The sequence below is a fragment of the Zootermopsis nevadensis genome, unplaced genomic scaffold, assembly GCF_977971745.1.
Source record: "Zootermopsis nevadensis isolate Lab colony 2312 unplaced genomic scaffold, Znev_1.0 Znev_ptg000017l, whole genome shotgun sequence".
Lineage (NCBI taxonomy): Eukaryota > Metazoa > Arthropoda > Insecta > Blattodea > Termopsidae > Zootermopsis > Zootermopsis nevadensis.
The window spans coordinates 2,629,953-2,652,020 of NW_028259149.1; the positions used below are offsets into that span (position 1 = coordinate 2,629,953).

At 41.9% G+C, this 22,068-nt stretch overlaps 1 protein-coding gene and 1 long non-coding RNA gene across 2 annotated transcripts in view; one reads left to right on the top strand and one right to left on the bottom strand.

Moving 5' to 3' along the window:
- Window positions 1-22,068, top strand: part of LOC110835426 (uncharacterized) — a 93,809-nt gene that overhangs the window by 23,671 nt on the left and 48,070 nt on the right. Inside the window, exon 2 of the mRNA XM_022075628.2 lies at window positions 8,906-9,103. Coding sequence (XP_021931320.1) covers window positions 8,906-9,103 — 198 coding nt within the window. The remainder of the gene's footprint in view (window positions 1-8,905; window positions 9,104-22,068) is intronic.
- Window positions 15,264-17,193, bottom strand: LOC110835428 (uncharacterized). The gene is made up of 2 exons (XR_002544902.2): window positions 15,891-17,193; window positions 15,264-15,774 (listed from the first exon to the last, which is right to left on the bottom strand). It is a non-coding gene; the product is annotated as an uncharacterized LOC110835428 (long non-coding RNA).

Sequence of the window (22,068 nt, forward strand, 5' to 3'; positions counted from 1 at the left end):
AGAAAACACAACGCTTCACCATTACAAAGATCACTTGGTTAATGTTTAAGGAATTCATCGCAGTTTTATTTTTCGTCTGGCGTCTTCATGTCACATCTTGTTTGTTGCCGATGCAGTTCCGAGTTGCACAAAGGCCGCACTACACAGGTGTAAAATATCCTTCAAGGACTTGAGGTATATTGTTCATGGAAAGTGCTCTTAATTTTAGATAACAAAGTTATGTTACCGTCTTGTGTGCACATTAACGAGCTTATAAATTGGATCTTTATGGATTTATGTTTTAAATTTGGTCATGAAGTGTATCTTCAAGAAGGACTGTGGTCCCGTTTCTTTTAAAAGGAGTTCTTGAAGGCATCTAGTGTTGCGGTTATCCTGGGCAAACGGAGAAATTGCTACGCGTAGAGAAAGGTCTACCAAGTGTCTTCCTAGTTTTATGAATAATAACGTCAATTATAACAAATTGGGAACAAACTTAACCGCACTTTTCAACTGACTGAAGCTGCAAAATTAGGAGAGATTGCAAGTTATATATCTCAGAAAAACCGCAGATTTATCATCCGGGTGAAATTTTGGTCTTTACATCTTTACAGCAGTTAAGCTACGCTAAGGTGTAACACGTTTGTGTTTTCCGCATCCGGCCTCTGCTGTTACTTCGCCATTTGGGGTGGAACGGTCACATTTATCTGGAAGAGAGTGGTATGTAGCCTGCATTACGAGCAAAATTTTTGCTTTGAAATCTGAAGGGTTATCTAGGCTTTATGGGATAATATTTATGACTTGTGCTCATTTATCCATGTACATTTACTTCTATAAAACACAGCACAGTTATTATAACCCCAAATAAGATTGTGTTTGGGGTAGCGGTACACTAAATTGTGTTATATTCTTTAAGGTAAGTATTGTTTATAATTGGTTTCTTATACAACAGTACTTATATTTTAAATTTTATATTCTGCTTTCTGAGTACAGACCACTGAAACAAAAGACTGTTCACTCATCCATGGCCTCCTGTGTACAAGTACTTCTACACAACGCAGCAAAACACGTTTTCCCGTGTTAACGCTTCTCAGCCTTCGTACTTAAGCAAAGATAAACAGTGATTTTAATTTCCATGTGTTGTTCTGTACAATTTTCAATAGAAATATGTTATTAACTGATACTTTCCCGTTCAAAGATCGGTTGTCATGGAGATGACTGTCTTCTGTGTTGTTGTGCCATGTAGTCTGATAGAAGTTTACCGATGTTTCAGAGGTCCTTGCTGCCTCCATCGTCAGGGTGATTTGTTCCTGAAACGCTGGTGAACTTCTACCAGACAACACGGCGCTACAACCCAGACGACAGCCATCATCAGGGTGGATGATTTGTAGAATACAATTTTCTGCTCATGACTACGAAAAAGAAATCGTGACTCATGAATTCGTCCTTAATATTAATATGATTGGATAGGGCGAGGGCGGGGGAGAGAAAATGAACGTATTTGTCGTCTGAAACTCAGACTGTTGCCTGCACTGCAATTTACGCGATTCGGTCGAGAGCGTCCCGAACAGTGTTTGTACAGGTGACCCAAAAATACGGCAACATTTATCACGTACTGCAATGTAATATCAGAAAGTTCACTGTGTGCATTTTAGTGGTGTAAATTTCAAAGGAAAGTCTTTAAGTTGAAAAAAAAAATATTTACTAGGTCTGTAATATGTATAGGTCTTCCTTCAAATTGAAGCATGCCCAATATATAAACGAACGGTGATGAATATCGTGTTGTTCAGTGAGCTTTGTAAATTGCAAAGTTTAATCATTGTTTCCGTGAATTTCCTAGTTTCTCCGGGTAAATTAACGTGGGCCACGACCACTTCTAATTTATGTCCTAATTTGTCAGTGACAACTATCAACGATATGTAGCGTCTGAATTTGGTACAGACACACAAAATAACCTAAGAGCTAACAAATTGCTTTTAAATAAATGCGTAGTCATCGCGGTATTTTTTCCCCCCCGAGTCTGAATGTTGAATCTGAGACATCGTTTGAAGTCTTGGTAACGTAGTTGTGTGTAATGTTCCACAGCTGTACTTAAAGACATCGAAAATTCCTCACGTCTGGTGGAAGGAGGAGAAGTTTCAAGTTATGAAGCCTTGGGGAGGGGGGTGTAAAGAAAAGTAGTTTTGTGTGGTTTGGAGCTCATTACTTGCAAGCGGTGATATTGTCACTGTTCATATTTATCGTGACATTGCAGAATAATGACAGATTTTATCCACGGCGACAATTCCGTCTCTTGTGGGAACTATGACCGATATCACGTACGTTGACTGATAGAAAAGAATGAGAAATTGCGCTACCGTAAATACAGATCGGTCTTCAGGACTAGGAAATACTCTCAGCAGGCCAGTAACACGACTTTCCATGTTCTTAAGTTGGAATTTAGTGGTTCGGGACAGAAAGTGCGTAGCTTCAAATAAATACCAAAATTCGACTTCTTCCTTTCAAGACTTTAAATCAGGGGTCGTCAACCTGGTCCCTACCGCCCACTAGTGGGCGATTCAAGCTTTCATGTGGGCGGTGTCCGTTGTTACAAATTTGGTTCTTCCTTCATATATCGAATACATTGCTAACAACTTCGCGAGTTTGACTTTTTAAAATATGCTTTTGCAATTTACTTTTGACTTCCATTTCTAAACTTTAAATATAGATAATAATTCACCGGACACTTCTCGAAGTATACTCGTGGACGAGGGAACAACGAATGAGCTCTGTAGCCAAAGGCACGAGTTTAGTGCGCATAACGACGGCGGGGTTTACCACCGGCCATCACTCAGTCTTCGAACTGTGCCTCTTTCATGGTGGTGGGCAGTACGTGCGGCACCGGTGGGCGGTAAGGAAATTTTACCATCAACAAAGATACAAAAGTGGGCGGTAGGTATAAAAAGGTTGACGACCCCTGCTTTAAATTGTAGCGGTAACCGTATGTTCCACACGCTATAAGAATTCAGTCCGTACCGCAAAGTGAACACCACACTTCACCGTTGCAAGTCTCTGTTTGTTCTTGTTTCTTAAGTAAATAATAGCTGTTTATTCTGAGAATTATATGAAACCCATAAATTCAGTCTGTAGGCAAAATGCAGATACAATAATTGTTAAATCAAGTGATACAGATTAAATACCATAGCTTCCGATTTATTTTGTTCGAATTTCGTAATAGTCGGGCTCCCAGAACGAAATGGTAGCCATCTGATCTTTCCAGTGTTTGATATTCTATCTTTTCCGTGACGAATTACGCAAGGACAAAATATTTATTTTATTTTCTTTTTTTCCGTTGTAATTTTGAAATTTCTAGTGCGAGTACGTCGCAACGCCTCAAGGTGTTAGATTTTTACCTGTTTCGTACAAGTTCATGATGCAGGTGTTAAGTCCTTTTTGCTCTAAGTTTTCAAGTTCTGTGGACTGTAAACTTAATATTTTTAATATTTATAAAAATTTAGCTGTTACTTGGAGCGCACATCAGTTCGTGTCGTCTTGACTGTTTCCATTTATCGTGAAAGTAAATTGGATTCACACAAATGTAATTTGTAGCCTCCCTCAGACGTCACAGGAAAAAATGGATTTGAGTTGAATCAAATACAGAAATGTGGCACTTTGAACTGTACTCGTTTTAACCTGGAAACCAGGCTACCTGTTTTTCTCGTTTCGTTCAAGAATATGTGTTTCTATCAATAATTGTATGGTGCAGTCGTCCTTCAGCTCATATTAGTTACTCAGCTAGTAAAATAAAGTCATTCCTTTTATGAAACTGACTTAAACTTGAGCCAAAACAAATCCTGTAATTGAGGAGCGTGGGTCTTCCTGACACATCTGTCCCGATTCATAATTTACTGTCGTTCTGTCGAATGTTTTATTCGACTCTATAACATGATCAGTGGATGCAGCGTCGTAAAATCACCAACTGAGCAGACAATGAATGGCACAGGATACACCATTCAATCTATTAGTGCAGAAGAAGTGAGATTCGTTTGTTTCTTTGTCGCGTTTTTCTTCCTCATTTGTTTCTATTTTTAACTTCCTTTTAATTTATTTACTTCATTCTTTGTTTCTCGTTCTTTAATTCTGTCTCTTTCTTTGTTTCTTCGCGGTAACGAAACGGAGTACACAACAGGTTGTTGATTGCTGTCTTCTGGGCTGTTGTTTACCGACGTTTCAGTGCGGTCGCCCTGATGGTGGAGGCAGCAAGGACCTCTGAAACGTCTACCATACCACACGGCGCAACAACCCAGAAGACAGCCATCTTCAGACTCACCGCCGAGAAAAACCTTGAATCCTACGTAGCTGGTTCTTATGCCACTGATGCAGTTCACGTACAGTAATTAGAGGAGCGGTTTGTTGGACTTTTATAAGTCTGACTTGCACACGGAGTCCGTTGTTCTTCTGTTTCACTGTGTTGTGTGACAAGGGGCTGCAGTGTTTCGGGAAACTGATGGGCTACAAGCATTTCGCGTGATGCATTGTGTGGTACGAACGCACGCTCTTCGACTCGTTACATTTACTCGGGGCTTCCTACTACAGTAGAGTACGCCCGTACTCAATCGCTGTCGCAGAGCGAGACGCAAGCCTCACGCAGATACGGGCCTGTGTCGGCCAGGAAGGCTGGCACGAACTGAAAGGCGGCGGTAAAGGAACGGGAGGAACAGAAGGAGATTATGCATTGGCAGAAGATGTTTTTAAAATCAACTGGCTCATTGAAATGGAGTGTTTGTTTCTAGGGTGAAGATTGGATTAATATGGTGTAACACAGGGACTGCTGGTTGGCTGTTGTGTACACGGTAATGAACATTTGCATTCCATGAAAGGCGTTGGATTTCTTGACCAGCTGAGTGTACTGATAGCGTCTAAACAAAGAGTCTGCTTCATGGCGTTCGCTGTTTCGGACTGATGCATCCACACACACTGAACCCGCTCGTAGTGTCTTATATGGAACCACGCCCGAATGCAAATATAAATCCGCAGATCTCGTGCGATACCGTGGCATACTGACTGAAATACGCTGCCCACGGATGAGCAGCGAGCTACCTGTTCGCTGTCGTCACAACATAACTTTTATCGAAAGTCGCCTTGTGCCCTATGTCGTCATCGATGGATTTGTTTCAAGGAAACTGATCTAACTGCTTCATGACACTCCTGTTCAGTCTCTGAATGCAAGTATAATAGTCGGAAAGCGAAAAGTCTCTCTGTAATAGTCGTTACAGAGGCTTTCTTTTACTCCCACACTCTCGTTTATTGCAGAAAATGTTTACACGCTTCTTAAATTTTCTGTTGGAGACGGCGAGACGTCTGTCATCTGTGAGTGTGCTAATTGATGTCCTGTATCTCCTCCTCGCTTTGTTTATCTTTCATTTCTTCCGTCTTTTCTTCTCTCATATACTTTCAACTCTTCAAATTCTCTTTTAAATATAATAATATAACAACGTCACAGCATTTATTTGCTTAACGACAGCTCCGATTAATAGGATGATTGATGAATATTGAATTGGGAAGGATGTGAAAGGAAACGATCTGGCCCTAATTTAAGGTGCTATACCGGCGTGTGTCTGGCGTGAGGCCTAAGTCATGACAGACGTCTCCGAGCTGAGATTTGAACACGGATACGAAATGAGAATTACAGTCTTTACTTACGTTTGCTTAATTAAAGGATATAATACGATATCATGGAAGGCACTCTCAAATATGATCTTATATCGAGGTTATAATAACTTTACACTAACAGCGTTGCCATGACAACGGTTATATCGTTATCTGAAAGCCCTACTAAACCCCTTAACAGAAAAAGATCACCATATCATGATAACGGTTGTAACAACACACAAACACATTAATATTACGGGAAATGGTCGTCAGGCAGCTACAAAAAGTATATATCCATTCCACGCGATATTCATTGATTTGCGGGTACAAATCTGTTCCTACACACAGAAATATGTTGCTTAGTCAGTCAGAGCACAAATACCACACTGCAACGTCGAAGTTGTCTTTGTGTTTAGTTAAAAATATTCGCAACGTGTAATTGTATAGAAAAAAAATACTGCAAAATGTAACAAGATTACGCTATTTCCTAGGTCGTCTCGCTGTTTCGTTTCACGAGTAGCAGAGCCTGGAAAAATAAGAATACATCTCAGTTTCATGTCAAGTATGTGTTAAACCCATAAGGATTCGACTCTTAACTCCGTGTACAAATTTTAAAGTAACCTGTGCCCCCCTCCCCGTCACACACAGTGTCATTACACCAGTACCACATTTCATAGGAATCAGATGAGTAGATTCGGAGATAAAACATCCTGGCGGTGGGTGATACAGAAACGACCTCCCAGTTGTGCGTTCATTTTATGCACTTCGGTCAGTGAACACGTAGAAATCCAATGCTTTCTTTTCTTTCAGTGTGCAGTCGGACTGTTATTGACTGATCCATGACGATGCATGAGAAAGGAGAGACATTAAATTAAAAGCATAAATGCATAAATGCTGTGTACATTCAGACACACCCTTTCTTCTTCTGTCTGGTCCTTTTGCCCTTAAGCTGATCATGTGTATCCTACGACCACTTCAGCAGTTTCTTCTTGCTGGTACAAAGCGCGTCTTGTCAGAATCATTGCAGAATATGAAGACGTTATGAAGCACCTATACTGCCACACGTTATACAGGTTGTGCCAGATGTTCCCCTGTATTCTAAGATATTCTAACAGTGTACAAATGTAACGTCTGAGGAGACATTCAGACCTGCGTTTACGTGTGACATCAGTCTGCAGTCTAGGCATGTGCGAAGTGTTACAAATATAGCGAACAGCATGAGATTGGACAACGCGTTCTTCTACTTTCGCGGATGTAAGGAAATATTTTATAAGTTGTCATAATTTTTTTTGTATATTTCTTAGGCTAAATTTATTTAAATATATTTTTCTGTGGGACGAATGCGTCAATAAATGTATCTGTGACTTTAATGTGTAACATGACCATCGGATAGAGCTCAGGGAAGTGAATCTTAGCACTAACTACGCTTATAATAAAAGTGTTTCAAACCGCACTACATGAAGTTATAGGATGATAGGATGTTGACGAGGTATATAATGCCACCTTCTTCAGGGCACAGTAATACGTCAAATCTCACAGAAGTTACATGACGGTTCTGAAGACGTTGACGAAGTTTTTGGCTAATAATGAAGGTTAAATAGATGACAGTAGTTATTGTTGTTATTAAGATGGTGAATATAATAATGCAGATGGGATGTCTTCCAGTTCTTAAGCTGTTAACGGTTATTTTCATCTGTTTCTGCGTTGCCCCGTACCCTGGACCCCTTCAACTTGCTCACGTGTCACACACCACTCACCCCTTGAGCCCTGAATTATCCCTCCGGAACTTTATGAATCCCGACGGTTATGAGGCAATCAGGGTCCGCGTTTTGCGGTGCACCATTTACACAAGACGCATTATCCTGACATGTTGCAGTAACATTGAGACGTACATCACCTGCCACTCGCGGTGGAGCCAGGCTTTTGTTTCTGTCCGGTCCGTTTGTATATTATAATCCTGTCGCAGTAATTAATCAGCTTTAAGAAGCAAGGGCTCTGTTGTGGTTTTTGGCTGAGAGGTATTCCAGTTGAAGATGAACGATATACTTAATACGTATGAGCTACCTTCTTATTTCCTCTGCCCTCCAGCGCTTTTTCACCTCCCAAGACACCTTTTGTAAGCTCAAGTCCTATGCAGACGATGCGGTTAAACATCAGTTTCCGATATGTAAACTACGATAGGTCCAGAAATACTTTGTGCATGCGCGAAAAAGATAGTTCAAAAATGTACTCTGAAGCGAAATACACTACGCATAGTCAACATTGGGCTTTAAATAATTAAAATAATGCGAATTCTGAATGCCGCAGTTACAAAAAATTTACATAAGATTCAATCCAGAGTAAATTATTTAATTTCAGTCTACACCTTCAAAACTCATTTATTTAAACACCATTTTAATATCATCCCATTAATGTTACAAATTTGTCTGCGTTCACAAAAGATTCTCGCTTGAAATTTTAAATGAATCTATAACATCTCCCACACGTGATAATACTCATTTTTCTTTAGTCATAGGGAGGTTCACCTTTGGGGTAGAGGCGGTCGGATCGTGAAATGACCAGTGTACATCCTTTCGTTGTCCATGGTAAGACTATGCGGACACTCACCTTTCTTATTGCAAACTTGCCAAAAAAAAAATTACTTTGCATTACCTGAATTCCTCGTAAAAATCTTTCACTAAGGTTGGCTGTCTTCTGGGTTGTTGAGCCGTGCAGTCTGCTTCCATCATGAGTTGTCGCCCTGCCCTGATGATGGAGGCAGCAAGGACCTCTGAAACGTCGGTAAACTTCAACCAGACTACACGGTGTAACTACCCAGAAGACAGCCATCTTTTGTTTTTCTCTGTTCGTATTTTGTACGTTTGTACCACAATACTTTTAATTCCACTTCTTTTCGGTTTCTGTCTTCCTTTTTTCTACGTTTTTGACACAAGTAAGTAGAATCATTACGTAAGCTGCAGAACGCTTAAAACTTCGAAAAATTATGGTGGCTTATGAAATAGCAGCCAGCAACGTAAAGACACACGAACGAACATGCACATCGGAACCCAGTGACCTCGGAACGTACCTTCACAGTCACTGGGATCAACCTCTTAACATTTTATCTCTGCAATTAAATTAAATATTCCAAGCGTTTCCTGAGTTCTGTTCCAAGTTGTTTCGCTGTCATTTTCTTCGTTGTCTTGGAAACAGCATCCTAACTATCACACGTGACCCCCCCCCCCCCCGCGTTGCAACACGAGACTGTTTAATGGTTCTTATACGTTATAACGGTTCTGAAAACGCTCTGTGCCTGCAGTTGAAACGTCTCCTGTCTGATTCTCTGCAAGATGGAGAGCAGTTTCTCGGCTTTCTCCTCGTGGCAGTGCACCGGTGTTACTCTCAGCACCTGACGACAGAGCAAGTAGTCCTGATGAAGGCAGTATCCACCTCCGAAACGTTGATCATTTTCCACCGGACGACAAGGCGCTACGTCCCAGAAGACATCCAACTTAAGGTAGGTCTCTCTTGTTTATGTAACGATGTATGCGTCTAGGTATGTATGTTCTTTAACGTAATCCATGGAGTAGCGGACTTTGTGAGAAGCTGATAGTCGCTCAGCTGTTCAGTAAATCACTATTACGTAAAACGGGGTAACTTCTTCGCCAGCTGAGTGACTGTTAGCTTTCCAAGAAATACTGTTCCATGGTTAAATGTGCTTTGCATGATTTTACACGCTAAATAATTGTTTCTGATCGAACAAATCGTTTGTCGCGTTCACTTCTCTTGCGCAGAGAGGAGGACTGCGTCTGCCAAACACCCAATTTTCGGGGCCCCACAGATACAGGTGTATCGTGTGCAGGAGCCTCGGTTATGGGCAAAGCGCTCGAAAGCTTATTTTTTATGTGACTACGGTAACTCTATATATGAAGCTAAAAGTCAGTGAAGTCAAACCATCGTCCATTACAGCAAGCAAGACACATACAACACATTCATCAACTCCTTTATACAACAGAGTTGGCTGAAACTCCTTCTCTTGACTGTGTGAGCTCCCTCTATAATACGGTCTTTACGATTAGACAGCCAAAAGGCTGGCTCCTTGCCCGTCTCATGGCTTTATTATTTCATAATAGAGGGGTGATACCATTAATTTTACCGGGGCTTTATTCTAAAACTTTACAGCTGCGGTTCACTGACAGACAGGAGAGCTGATAATCCGGTACATTTTGTAACTGGGACAGGCTGAATATTAATACTGGGGGGGGGGGGGGGGGGAGCCACAGGACTGCAGATTCAAGTTACGCCAAGTTTTTGTGAGGCTAATAATGTAGCACGCAAGGGAGATTGAAATGAACACAGAATTTTAGTCGGAAAATCTGACGGGAGGAGATGATTTGATAGAATTAATCGTAGACGGGGGAGATAATATTAAAATGCCTCTGAAGTGTGAAGATGTGGACTGATAGTGTGTTGCTCAAGTTGCATAGAAGTCTGGAAATTTCTTGATCAATTGAGTCATTAGCAGCTTTACAATTTCTTCAAATATAAGAGAGGGGGCAAATAGGACTTCATATTGAAGACGTAATAATAATAATAATAATGATTATGACATCCTGCTGTTACTTCATCTTTCTTGAGCCAAAATATTTTCCTCAGTAACCTGTTCTGAAACATCCTCATTGGAAATTCTTCTGTTAATGTGCACAACTTATTATTTATATTCATTACCAAATATGGCGTGTATTCTGGTAGCGTTATTTTTTTTCTTTTCAATTAACCCTTCTTATGGTGATTATTTAAGACCTCGTTTTGTGTTTTTACGTTTCCATGGCAGCATATAAATATTACTGTTAAAGACCAGCTAATAGTTGCCTTATGTCTGGAGGAATCAGTAATTTCTAGATCACATATCTCGTCTCGCAGATACCACACATTTTATGTTTTGTTTTTTTCGGGTTTAGCCCACAAACACTTTCTAAATCTGACCCTAGACTTCCATCTGTATAGGCAGATAAGGTGAATTAAAATCGAGATGAACATCTGTGGGACAATGGGCGAGTGTGTCACTTTTGCGCTCACGTAGTGCAAGCTGTCTGCCATAATACGCGTTTATGCAGGAAGTTCTTCTGCCAGGACTGAGTTAGTGCTGAATTTTTGTACTGGGCGACAGAAATATGCCCCTGAATATGAGTCTGTATTGCCTTAAATAGATGGCAGCACGTGTTTAAACGGTGTCATACAATTTTACACTCCCTACAGAGACTTCTGCTTACAAACTTGTAATTTTTATTACGGCGTATTCCATATAAAGCAGTCTAATATTGTAGCAGTGTTTACGATGCAGTTTGTTCTAGAAACACGAGTCATGTTATTCAGCACTGTTACCAGCAGTTTGTGCAGGGGTTCGCGACATCGTCAAAGGTCTCGACAACAGTTTATGCCGGTTTGTCCGCAAGAATCAGGACAACGATGTAAAAACGTGAAGTTTATGTTATGAAGACGCGAGTGAAGGCAGTGGGGAGGGCCAGTTGTCCTGTGTCAGTCTTCGGATACGGTCGGCGATTTCTCCTCGTGCCTTGAGAGACGCAGTTGAGCAGTGATAGGAAATTCACCCAGGGACATTCAAGAAGCTACAGTTGGCTATTCCAGACCCAGTCCCTACGGCAAAGAGAGGAAAATACCTTGTGGAAGGTTAAGGCTAAGATGGGAAGATGATGGATCTCAATACGATGCGAGGGCGTGGATTCCATACGTCAGATTCATGATACTGACCGATGGACTGGAACTGAGAAGACGGTAATTGACGAAGATGTTGATCTTTTGGTATGTGACGTCGTCGTGTAGACTCGTAAGTAACACCAACATTTCGGAGGAACATACTGTCTCCATCTTCAGAGCTGAAGTTTCTCCGAAGTGTTCGTGCGTACCGACGTGTTAACACGGCATCACATCCCAGCCGATAGACATCGTCATCGTCATCCTCACCGCCGTGATAACCTCAATTCAAACATGGTGAAAAATCTTTGTTTTTCACATAAAGCAGGTAATTTGTTGATCAGCTGAGCAACTTTTAGATTCTGAAGAAGTCGGTGAATCAAGTGAATAGTTCACGCACTCGGGCTGACTGCCGCTATGTTTCCACCCCCTCCCAGATGGCCTTCGGTGCAAACAGTCTCCATTCTCCTGAGTAACTCATCTGCTAGGTCGGCCTTGGCGCGACTCATTTGCCATTAGCGAAGAGCCCGACCCCGTTTCGTTCGTCGTGATGGGCGATAAAGCAGCGAAACGTTTCTGAAGATGCGCTCTTCCGAGAAACGGCAGTCCCCTCTAACAGCTCACAACACGTGTCAGACACCCTTAGTTGTCGTCTCCCCTAGACACTAGCTGTTTGAGACCCCATACGAGGTCCTGAACAACAGACTGACCTTTTCTATCTGCTTCTTGGTCTTCCGATATCTTCTTCTCCTCTGGTAACGTCTGTTTACTTTGTTTCTCATCAACGTTGATACTAGTAAGTTAATTTCATTTTTAATATTATTGTACCAATAAAATAAAGGACATTCGGGTGCAGCATTGAAGGGGGCAAACGCATACAGAATTTTAACTTTCAGACTTAAAGGAAGGAGACCGCTGAGGAAATAAAGGCGTAAATAGGAGGATGATATTAAAACGAATCTCAAATATATATTATAGAGTGTGAATTTGTGGACTTTATTCATCTTGTCCAGTGGCGGACTTTTTTATGAAAGAGGGAAATTTCTTGACAAACCGAGCGACGTTTCCCAAGAATATTTCCATTCCATTTGCCCGCAATTAAACCAATCAGAGGTAATAAAGTTGAATGCCTCATTCCGCCCTCTACGTACCGGGGGGGGGAATAATAATAATAATAATAAATTTCATACAGGGCTAATACATTTCTGTAGAATGTAATTTGTATTTTTATGTGTGAAATTTTGCCGCGTCATGCGGTTGGGAATTGAAGTGGCGGTCTTCAGACATGTCTGCGTCTCGGGCAGGCAGCAAGTGTTGACTCTCCGGCGAGGTGCTTGGGCGTGGGGTTAACAACCTCGCTCTGGAAAATATTTTGTGTTACGAAACTGTTACAAAGGCACAAGACGTGTACCACTTTTCAGTGACAATAACTGGTGATCTGGCTGTCATTGGCTGTGATATTAAGAAGAATGGTTGCGAAGTGTGTGTGTGTGTGTGTGTGCGTTTCTTGGGATCGGTGTCAGCTGTTTAGACCTTCGGGTTCTGCTGCCACACATTTTGCTCGCAATACGTACAATTTAACACCGGGACTTAATTAACTCAAACGAGAACGACCACGTCTCGTTTGACCTCTCGTATAAAATTATTTTACAGCTTCAGAAGTAGTGGGCTCGACTAAAGGTCATGCTTTCTGGCAATCCATAAAGGTTTGTAGTGCCTGCGCAGTCACAGTTTATTACACGATGACTCAACATCTCGCAAAGCATGGGAACAGACTTCGACTCCATCCAGGTTGTGCGAACTGAGATGGCGTATTCTCTTTGGTAGTGACGTCACCGGTTCAGTGGCTGGCTCTTCTTAGCACGTGCTAATGCTCCTCTGGCACGTGTGTGTCCGTCTGTCAACGATCTGACTTCATTAAACAGAATTATTCTTCAGAAGACAGCCAGTACGTTCAGTTGGTAAAGAATCACACCCTCCGACACTCGAGCGCTCCAACGTACTCGCGGTCACATCACTGACTCAAACACACGACCATTCTTTCTGTTACACATTCACCCATAATTTCCATCGCTTAGACACAGACACTCACACGGGCCACATAAGTCTCCGCGGTTTGCCGAGTCAAAAACTGCAGTCATCCCTGAATTCTTCTTTAGGGAATCTAAAGATTACGTCTGACCTCGGAATTCGAACGTTAAAGAATCAGAACTAACAACATCTGGACTTAGACCACTGTTGGTCTCGTGTAATAAGACAGCTTAGACCGGAGCTGTAATGTGGTTTTAATGGTTCCCATCAATTTGGTAGCCGTGAGGAACTAGTTGGTTGCAGACTGCCCCAGGGGCTGCGCAATATCGGCAATATAACACGAACAACTCCGGTGTTATAATTAATAATAGTGAACTTCACTGCGAGGGTTCCCATTAGCTCGTTTCCATGCCTCAGTAAGTCTCATGTCCATTTAATATTTGGTCACCTGCGGCTGTGAACAATTTGCGGAGTAACTAGAGCTAAGTTTTGTCCAAGACACTCGTTCGGTACTAAAAGAATTAAGGCGTGATCTAAATTTCGGTACTCGACTGAGATGCAGCTTCACGCTGCAGCTCATCTTATGTCCGGTGCTGACTGGATAGGAGACTTAGGGGTCTCAAGACGCTTGTTAAATGAAGAACTTTGCACTTATTGCAAATCTGCAGGATAAAGTTGTGTTTGAAGCCGCTTGGGTTATACAAGAAGACCGGAGAAGTAAAAATGACTATTATGTCATGAGTGTTGCTTGAGGTAGCGTTTGTCTGTATTCATGTGTCTCAGAAAATATCAGCATTATGCGGTTATATATATATATATATATATATATATATATATATATATGGAGCTATACCTCCACTCCCCCCAAGCGCCTGCATGGCGTGTAGTGGGACAAACTTTACTTATATATATATATACACACACACCGTTAAGATAACGGCGCGGAAGAGATATACATGCATGAACTCTTAACCTCGATACCAGGTGGATGTGAGTTGTCAAGCTTCAAGTTCCAGCCGTCTTACCCACAAGGACAGGGTGCTGTACCAATTAGATAAGAGGCTGAGCGGACCCCTAGGCTCGTCAGCGTGTGGTGGCGAAGAACAAAGTCCCGATCGTTGCCGTAAATCCAGATTCTGTCGACCAGCAAGCAGCCAGTCGAAATACTGGCCCTGAGATGCGAACTGTGTAGAGCAGGAGCAAGAAGTGAGGGACACTTTGTTTCTGGAGAAATTTGTTTAAGGGTTCCCAGGCTTTGTCCGCTTGACCTTCAGATAAGGGTGATTCAGTCTAAGTTGCTAGGTTACGGATTACCAGAGACATGAAACGGTTTTCCGTAAATTTTATAACTGATTTATGTGAAAAATGTCGCCTTCAGAGAACGATACGTATTACATGCTGAAGAGATCGGAAATGAACGATTTAATTTAATGCTTACGTGTCTAATTGGGGGACCTCGTGGAAACCGTCCAACGACTTGCTCCATTTTGTTGTTATTCTGTAACGACGTTTTTTGAAGGGAAGAGGGTGGTAGTACAAAAAGGATAAAGGAAAGGAAGGATACAGGAAAATAAGAGAAAGGAGGTAATGAGATAACGATAACAAATGATAAATGATAGGAAATTGAAGATAGAAATAAATGATTCCCCGTTGAATTTCAACGTGCATTTTCACGCTCTTGTAAGATAATAGAAACGTCTGAGGTGGAGCGTCCCGCTGGGGATGTCCGTCGACCGGTCAGCCGGTAGTGGAAACAAGAGAAGGCGTAAGAACTACCACATCCGAAGCGTCCATTAGGACACGCAACATGATAGTTTCTTCACGATGTGTGTGGATCATGATGCTCAGTAATGCGCAGGCTGCTGCACGGAAACAGGGCATTACGTGCACATGAGGGAAGTCTGGCCTGACAACACCTTCAGAAATTGCTATTTCGTGATATGGTAATCATCTTTATTTCTAATAATGGTTCTACAGTTTAGTATAAGTTCAGTTATTATATTTCGTTTTCGAATAAAAAAGTAAAACCTCTTAATTGTGATACTGTTCGAAATTAACACATCATAGACCTTAAGTTCCCGTAATCTTCTCTGATGTGACCTGAGTAAAGAATGTTCAATTACCAGAAACCTGTGGGAAAAAAAAATTCCTTTAATCACTCGGTTCCCACCTGAACATGCGTTTGGGGGGGGGGCGAATCTTGCATGTGTGAGGCGGCTGGAGCATGAAGCTCGCCATTTACCTCCATCTAGTACCGAGGCTGGACGTTTACCTTCACCATTTTAAAGAAAGCAGGAAATTTCCTTGATGTCTTCCATCAGTAAATAACTTTGTAATCTCTGTGTTAATCGTAATCGTCTTCCCATGCTTCCTTGTGACTTAGCCGAAACGTCGTGTCACTGTATAGTGCAGTGTGTGCGAGAGAAGTGTCCACTTCATCGCCTGCAAGCCAGTATTATTTCAAGAAGTTAAAAGCAGTCATTATGACCGACAAAACTGCCCGAGGCGCAGCAGCTGACTGACACTCAGTTCCCACTAATGTAATGTAATTTACGTACACTGATTTAAAACGGAGACGACCTTGTGATTCCCTACCCGGATCTTCCGACTGCACTGAACAAGCTCATCACTGCGGTGGCACTACCAGTGTAGGCGCTGCACAGTGACTGTACTCGTTTTGCTCTGTGCTTTAGAAGATGACCGTCTTCTGGGCTGTGTAGCGACGTGTAGAAGTTTAAACTTCTGCCAGACTACACGACGCTACAACCCAGAAGACGCCCATATTTTGACGTAAATACGTCTATAAGGAAGGGTCATTCGGCAAAAAAGTGTAACAAGTGTACCTAGGGAACGTCGTGTTTACTCGGAATTGTTGTTACCTAAGAAACGTCAACTGTTTACTCGGCATTGTTGTTACCTAGGAAACGTTACATTACATTTCATTACATTAAAATACAGTACTTTATATTACATTCAGCTATCACAGACTCATCTTAAGCGTAACTAATTCAAGTTAAATAAGCAAAGTCTTAATCAAACTTTACTCAATTGTAAAGCATGTATAAAGGAAATATTTAGAATAAAGCCAATATATAAAATTCCTTTCCGTATAGACGTATTTACGTCAAATTCTCCGGAACCGTGGTTCCACTGACAACTTTTTGACCAGCTGAGATACTATTAGGTACTACTGGGTACTGTACCCTGTTAAAGGTACCCAAACATTTTTCTGCAGGGAACTGAGGGAAATCTTAAAGAACTAGCCTGAGTCTCTCAATGATACTCGACTGTGCTCGCCGTGAATTAGATCTGCAAATTTCTACGGGAATATAGAAACGCGAGGAAATATTTTAACTTAAATGAGAACTGTGTGTTCAAAAGTTGGTTGTACAGAACCGACTTGTTGCTGGGTGACCGTGAAACAAACACCGATCACGTCGGTCTACACGCCACGTCATATCCGCCACACTGCTTGTCGGTAGTTATGTTCTACCCGACAGATGCCGTGTCAGCTTCGTACTTATAAATTTCGAACGAATTCATTCTGTGACTGCTCGAAATTCCCGGTATGACAGTACGAACAGGTGTGCGTGTCTCCGATTTTGTCAAATTATCTTCTGTTCTGTACGAGCGTGAAGCTGGTCTTTCAGTGAAAGACAGGAATATAAACTGAGGACGAGACTTCAGGTTCTCAGGGCGCCGAATACGAAGATTACTTAACATCTTCTGGAAATTTGCTTCCTGTACTCGGGTAGAAATTGACCAACGCTTACTACCTCCACCATCAGGTTGATGAGTCGTCTAGCACAGTGGTATTCAACCTGGGGTACGCGTACCCCCGTGGGTACGCGAAGACATCTTAGGGGGTACGTGAAATTAATATATATATATATATATATTACTTTATGATAAACATTGAATTATCAGTAATGTAATTTATTTAATTTATTTTAGATGCAGATTATATACTATGTATAACTTGAATTATACACCAACAACTTTGGGGGTACAAAGTTGAAGAGAAACTATATCTGGGGGTACGCGAACAAAAGGGTTGAATACCACTGGTCTAGCAGACCACACGGTGCGCTCCATCCTCGTCTCCATGTGAACCTGAAATCTTACAGAAGATAATTGCTTCGACGAAGCTGTCTAATCTACTGATATTATTTCAGTGTTTGATGAACAACACGTAGGAATTATTCTGAAAAGGAATGTCGAAGATGAGCCTGTGGTTTGTTTCCTGATAGTATCCTAACATAGCACGGGAACGCATTTGGATATTCAGCCGTCGTGGGGTCTGTGCCCTGGGCGAAATTCGAGCCGGATATATGTTGAATGCGGGCCTTGCTGCTTCGGCTAATCGACACAGTGACTCGCTGTGAAGAACTGCCATGCGGTGACGGGAATCATCAATCCTCCCGCTGGGCGCCATTTTATCCTTGACTTATCTGAACCAGAGTGGTCATTCCTTATATAGCAATGATCTCGTGGTCCATGTGAACAATAACCAATATTTCGTAACGGCTTCGGGTTACGATTTATTTAACCCTTTAAAGCGCATCCTGTATGCCATTTTCTGTGACATTCCATAACTCTGCAATTAGATCAAACAATTATTAACTAATTAAATCCCTGTATTTACGTGTCTCTTATGATTCTCAGAATAAACAGCGATTATTCCCTTAAACAGCTTTAACCAGACGATTTTTGTAATGGTGAAGTGTGGTGTTTACTTTGCGGTACGGACTGAATTCTTAAATATTGTTTAGACGAGCATATGGGGGTTCAGACTATTAAAGGCGGTGGGAAACACCGGAATCCAATTCATGTACAGTATCTGAAACAGGTTCAGGAGAGAGTCCATAGGGAGAACATATTAATGTAAAATAGGACATTAGACAGATAGGCCTAGACTCAAAGGATGTGAACTACTGTACATTAACAGGCATAAACTATAATAGAGAATTACCTTGGTTATGGTGGGTGATTAAATTATGGTCCGAAAATATGAAGGAATTTTTGAATATCTAGGATTGATTTAATGCTCAGAGATCGTACAATACCAGGATGTACTTCATTATTAAGCAATTACGTAATTAGTCTGTCTTCTGACCAGTCACGTAGTCTGCGAGTTACGTATCTGGTTAATCACTTGGCCAGTTCGTCGGGATGGGATCGGCAGGTCCTGTAGCTGCCACAGGAGAGATGAGGAATTCGTAGGACATTTAGTCCTCAAAACCCGAAGTTGCGAGATCAAGGCGTAGATGGGAGTATACTATCAAATTGATTTTGAAGAAACAGGGTGTGGGGATGTGGACTGGATTGATCTGTCTCCGAATATAGAGCAGTGGCAGGTTCTTGGCTTTGCTTAATGGAGTTAGTAGGTCACTAAGCCAGTAAGTTAAGCAGCGCTACAACTATTGTTTTGATAGTACCTGTCTTTCTTCTCCTAAACCTTGCCCATTGCTGCTGTCAAATTCATCTATCCACGTTGTCCCCTACGAAAGAGTCAGCTATGTACACCCCTCTCAAGTCTGAATATTTTTCTCAGAGCCTTGCTATCAGAAATCCTCGATCAATAATAATTGATCAGGATTCACACCCACATAAAAGAACAAGAAAATGTATTGTGTAATAATTGAGTAATATATGAAGGCATCAGCTGAAGTAATTTTATGTGGTGATGATGATGCTTAAGTTTCACTGAAGAATTCACCTAAAATATGAATCATATAAATTGTGGTGATTACGCACTTCGCTTAAGTGCAGTTCTTGGTACAAGAACGTTCGTGCTCGGATGTGGCCATTATGAGTCAATGGAGTGGTGATCGTGATGATACCGTTCTCCTGGGTTTCGGCGCCGTGTATACTCGTCGGTAGAGGCTAAAGTTTCGGAGAGACATACTGTCTGCATCTTCAGGGTGACCAGTCTACACGGCAACAAAACTCAGAACAATTGTTCATGATCTTTAAGTTGTCAGAAATATTATTGTGTTGCTGGTCACGCTGAATGCAGTCTCTCACCTTGCACTGACTGACTGACTGAATGACTGGACTGGTCAGCTCGTTAAGCGATGCACGTGGTAACTCCGACCCGTCACATCGTAACTCATCCAAGACGATTTATGAACTTGTAACAGCCAAACTGGGTCACCCAATAAAACATGACGAGTGTAAGGAGAGGCGGTACTTTAATGAGAACTCTATGCCCCCTGGGTAAAGGTGACATTTTGTTTAGTCTCTGTCCTAAGCGGGAGGAATTTTGGAAGCACATGTTGTTTACATTCCCTACCACAAAAAGACAACAAAAAACAGACAGCCCCATTACGAAAGCCGTAGCAGACAATTGCCGAACTGTCTGCGCTGTGATTCTGCTAGTTCAGCCGTTAACACCGTGCTGACGAAAATGGAACAATCTTTTACGACTAGTCGGCTCTTTAATTCCGTGCAGAATTATTGTATGTCAATTTCTAAGGGTACGTATCTACTCTCTAATGTAATGAGTCCCATCATAAATCAAACATCTAAATGACCCCGATTCTATTTAATGACGCTGTATCAACTGCAAGTTTAAGTCACGAGATTTCGTTTATGTACATTTTGATTTTCAAAGAATCTGGGACTAATAAGTAGTGACATTTCTCTTGATTTGCTTGAAATGACAGAAAAACTCTGTTAATAAGATAGTGAATAAGTCATAGTGTCAGTGCGCGAAACAGTCTGTTTGGCATTCATTCAGCATGACATTCATCAATCAGTCATCCAGTGAAATGAACCAGTCACTGATCAGACAGAAGTCTTTTTCGTTTCGTTTCATTCTGGGTTAGAATTCCAGTAATTATTATTCGCGTCCCGTAAAGTGACTTGGATTAACAGGCTCAGTACAGTCTTTGTACATCTCCACGCTCCTCTGCCTTACGTAACAGAAGGAGGAAACAGATCAAGGTTCAGATGTTACGGACGACATGAAGTTACATTGCTACACTTCTTGTTAAAGGATCCGTGAGAACTCAAGAGGATGTTACTATGGTAACGGGACAATGAAATGCACAGGAAGTTCCATTGTTCCGTGCAGTTGGTCACAGAATAGGATCAAGCAAAAGTTAGCTACCTGTTTCGTCGCTTTTAGCATGCGCTCAAGGCCGCCCCACAGCAACGCACTGAACAACGACCTTGCACTCATTTCTCGCTCTGCGAACTTGTCCACGCTCGATGAGCACCACGAATAAAAGGAACAATGATGATTATGCCCTGTGGGATGTTCCGACAGCGTTATGTAAGCTTAATGGCGAGCAGACTTGTCTTTCTGCATTGCTTTCGGTTTCGTAACAATCTTAAGTGCACGGAATTCTGGGTAGCGAAGCGTCCGAGCTTTTGATCCGGGATTATGACTGCTCACGTGCTAAGAGTCCCAGGTTCCATTCCCCGTAGGGGCGTTGTTTTGTAAAGAACAAAGTGACGTCGCAGCGTGCACCCAGAAAGTTAAGACTTCAGTGTTGTTGTTGTTGTTGTTACAAGCGTAGTGTACGAACCGTCAAAGCTGACAGGAATAAATCGGTTTTGTGTTGAACAGTAATACAACTTATTGCAAATCGTATTGAAAGTATGAAATTCAACCGAATGAAACGCTGAAACTTCTTACGCGCGACTGAAGACAGATTCCCGCAGACTCCACCACACCGCCGCCATATCCTCGTTTGTATTTCTTGCTAACAGAGTCGCCACCGTCAGAACATAATTTTAATTTTTTTATCCCCTACGTTTCACAAGTCAAGCGCGACAAACATTCGCGGAAAAAGGCGCAGATGAATTAATTTTTAAATAACGAAATTGAATAAATGAATGAGGGTGAATTGGGGGCTGGGACGAATGATAATTTTATTTTCGATTAAGGCAGTGCGTAAATTTCAAGTTTTGAGACTTCTGACCTGTGATACTCTGACGATGTGATACGTGTTTCTTCCTTACTGAATAAGGCCTCCTGTTTATGAAGTAATATTGAGAAATTTATGACTGGAAGCGGAACCGAACCAGGGACTGTCACGCCCAAGTGCCCAAGACAATCGGGCCGGCTCTACGGTAGGCAGATCACCAGAGCGTTGCCCAACGGTGCGCCATGGCCTCTGCTTCAGGTACAAGCGAGTGGTTAACGCTGTTCAAAGAAATAATGCCTGTTTTTTTTTCTTCTGAGAATTATACGAAAGCCAGATAAAATTAAGAATTTGTGTACTGTTAAAAGCAGAGCTGAACACCGTGGCAATGGACCCGTTGACCACCAGTGAAACGTCATTCGATTTCTACGGCGTGACATCGCAGAAGACAGGTCGGTCATCTTCCTACCCTCCGCCTTGGGAACCTGAAATCTCACTGAGTAAATTACAACTTTGCTTTTGCAGTCTTATACAAGAAGCGTGGTGCTTAGAAAGAGGGGAAATTTTGCCCCGGTTCGGGTAACAATATGGCTGCCGTGAAGTGGTAAACCGTGCGCCACACTAGCGATTGTTGAAACATGATGTAAACTTTCTGACAGTCTGTGCGATCGCGTGAGGCCCATGTTTGACTTTTACTCTCGATTCGAAGAAGTTACGACACGTAATAGCCGTACCATGCGAGAGTGTGTTATGTCGGAACTTCAGACGTCAGTGAGATATCATGATAAAGAAGCAAGGACAAATTGTATTAAGATTAAATTTAAGTTCGTCATTCGTCCAACTTGTTTATTTGTTTCTGCCT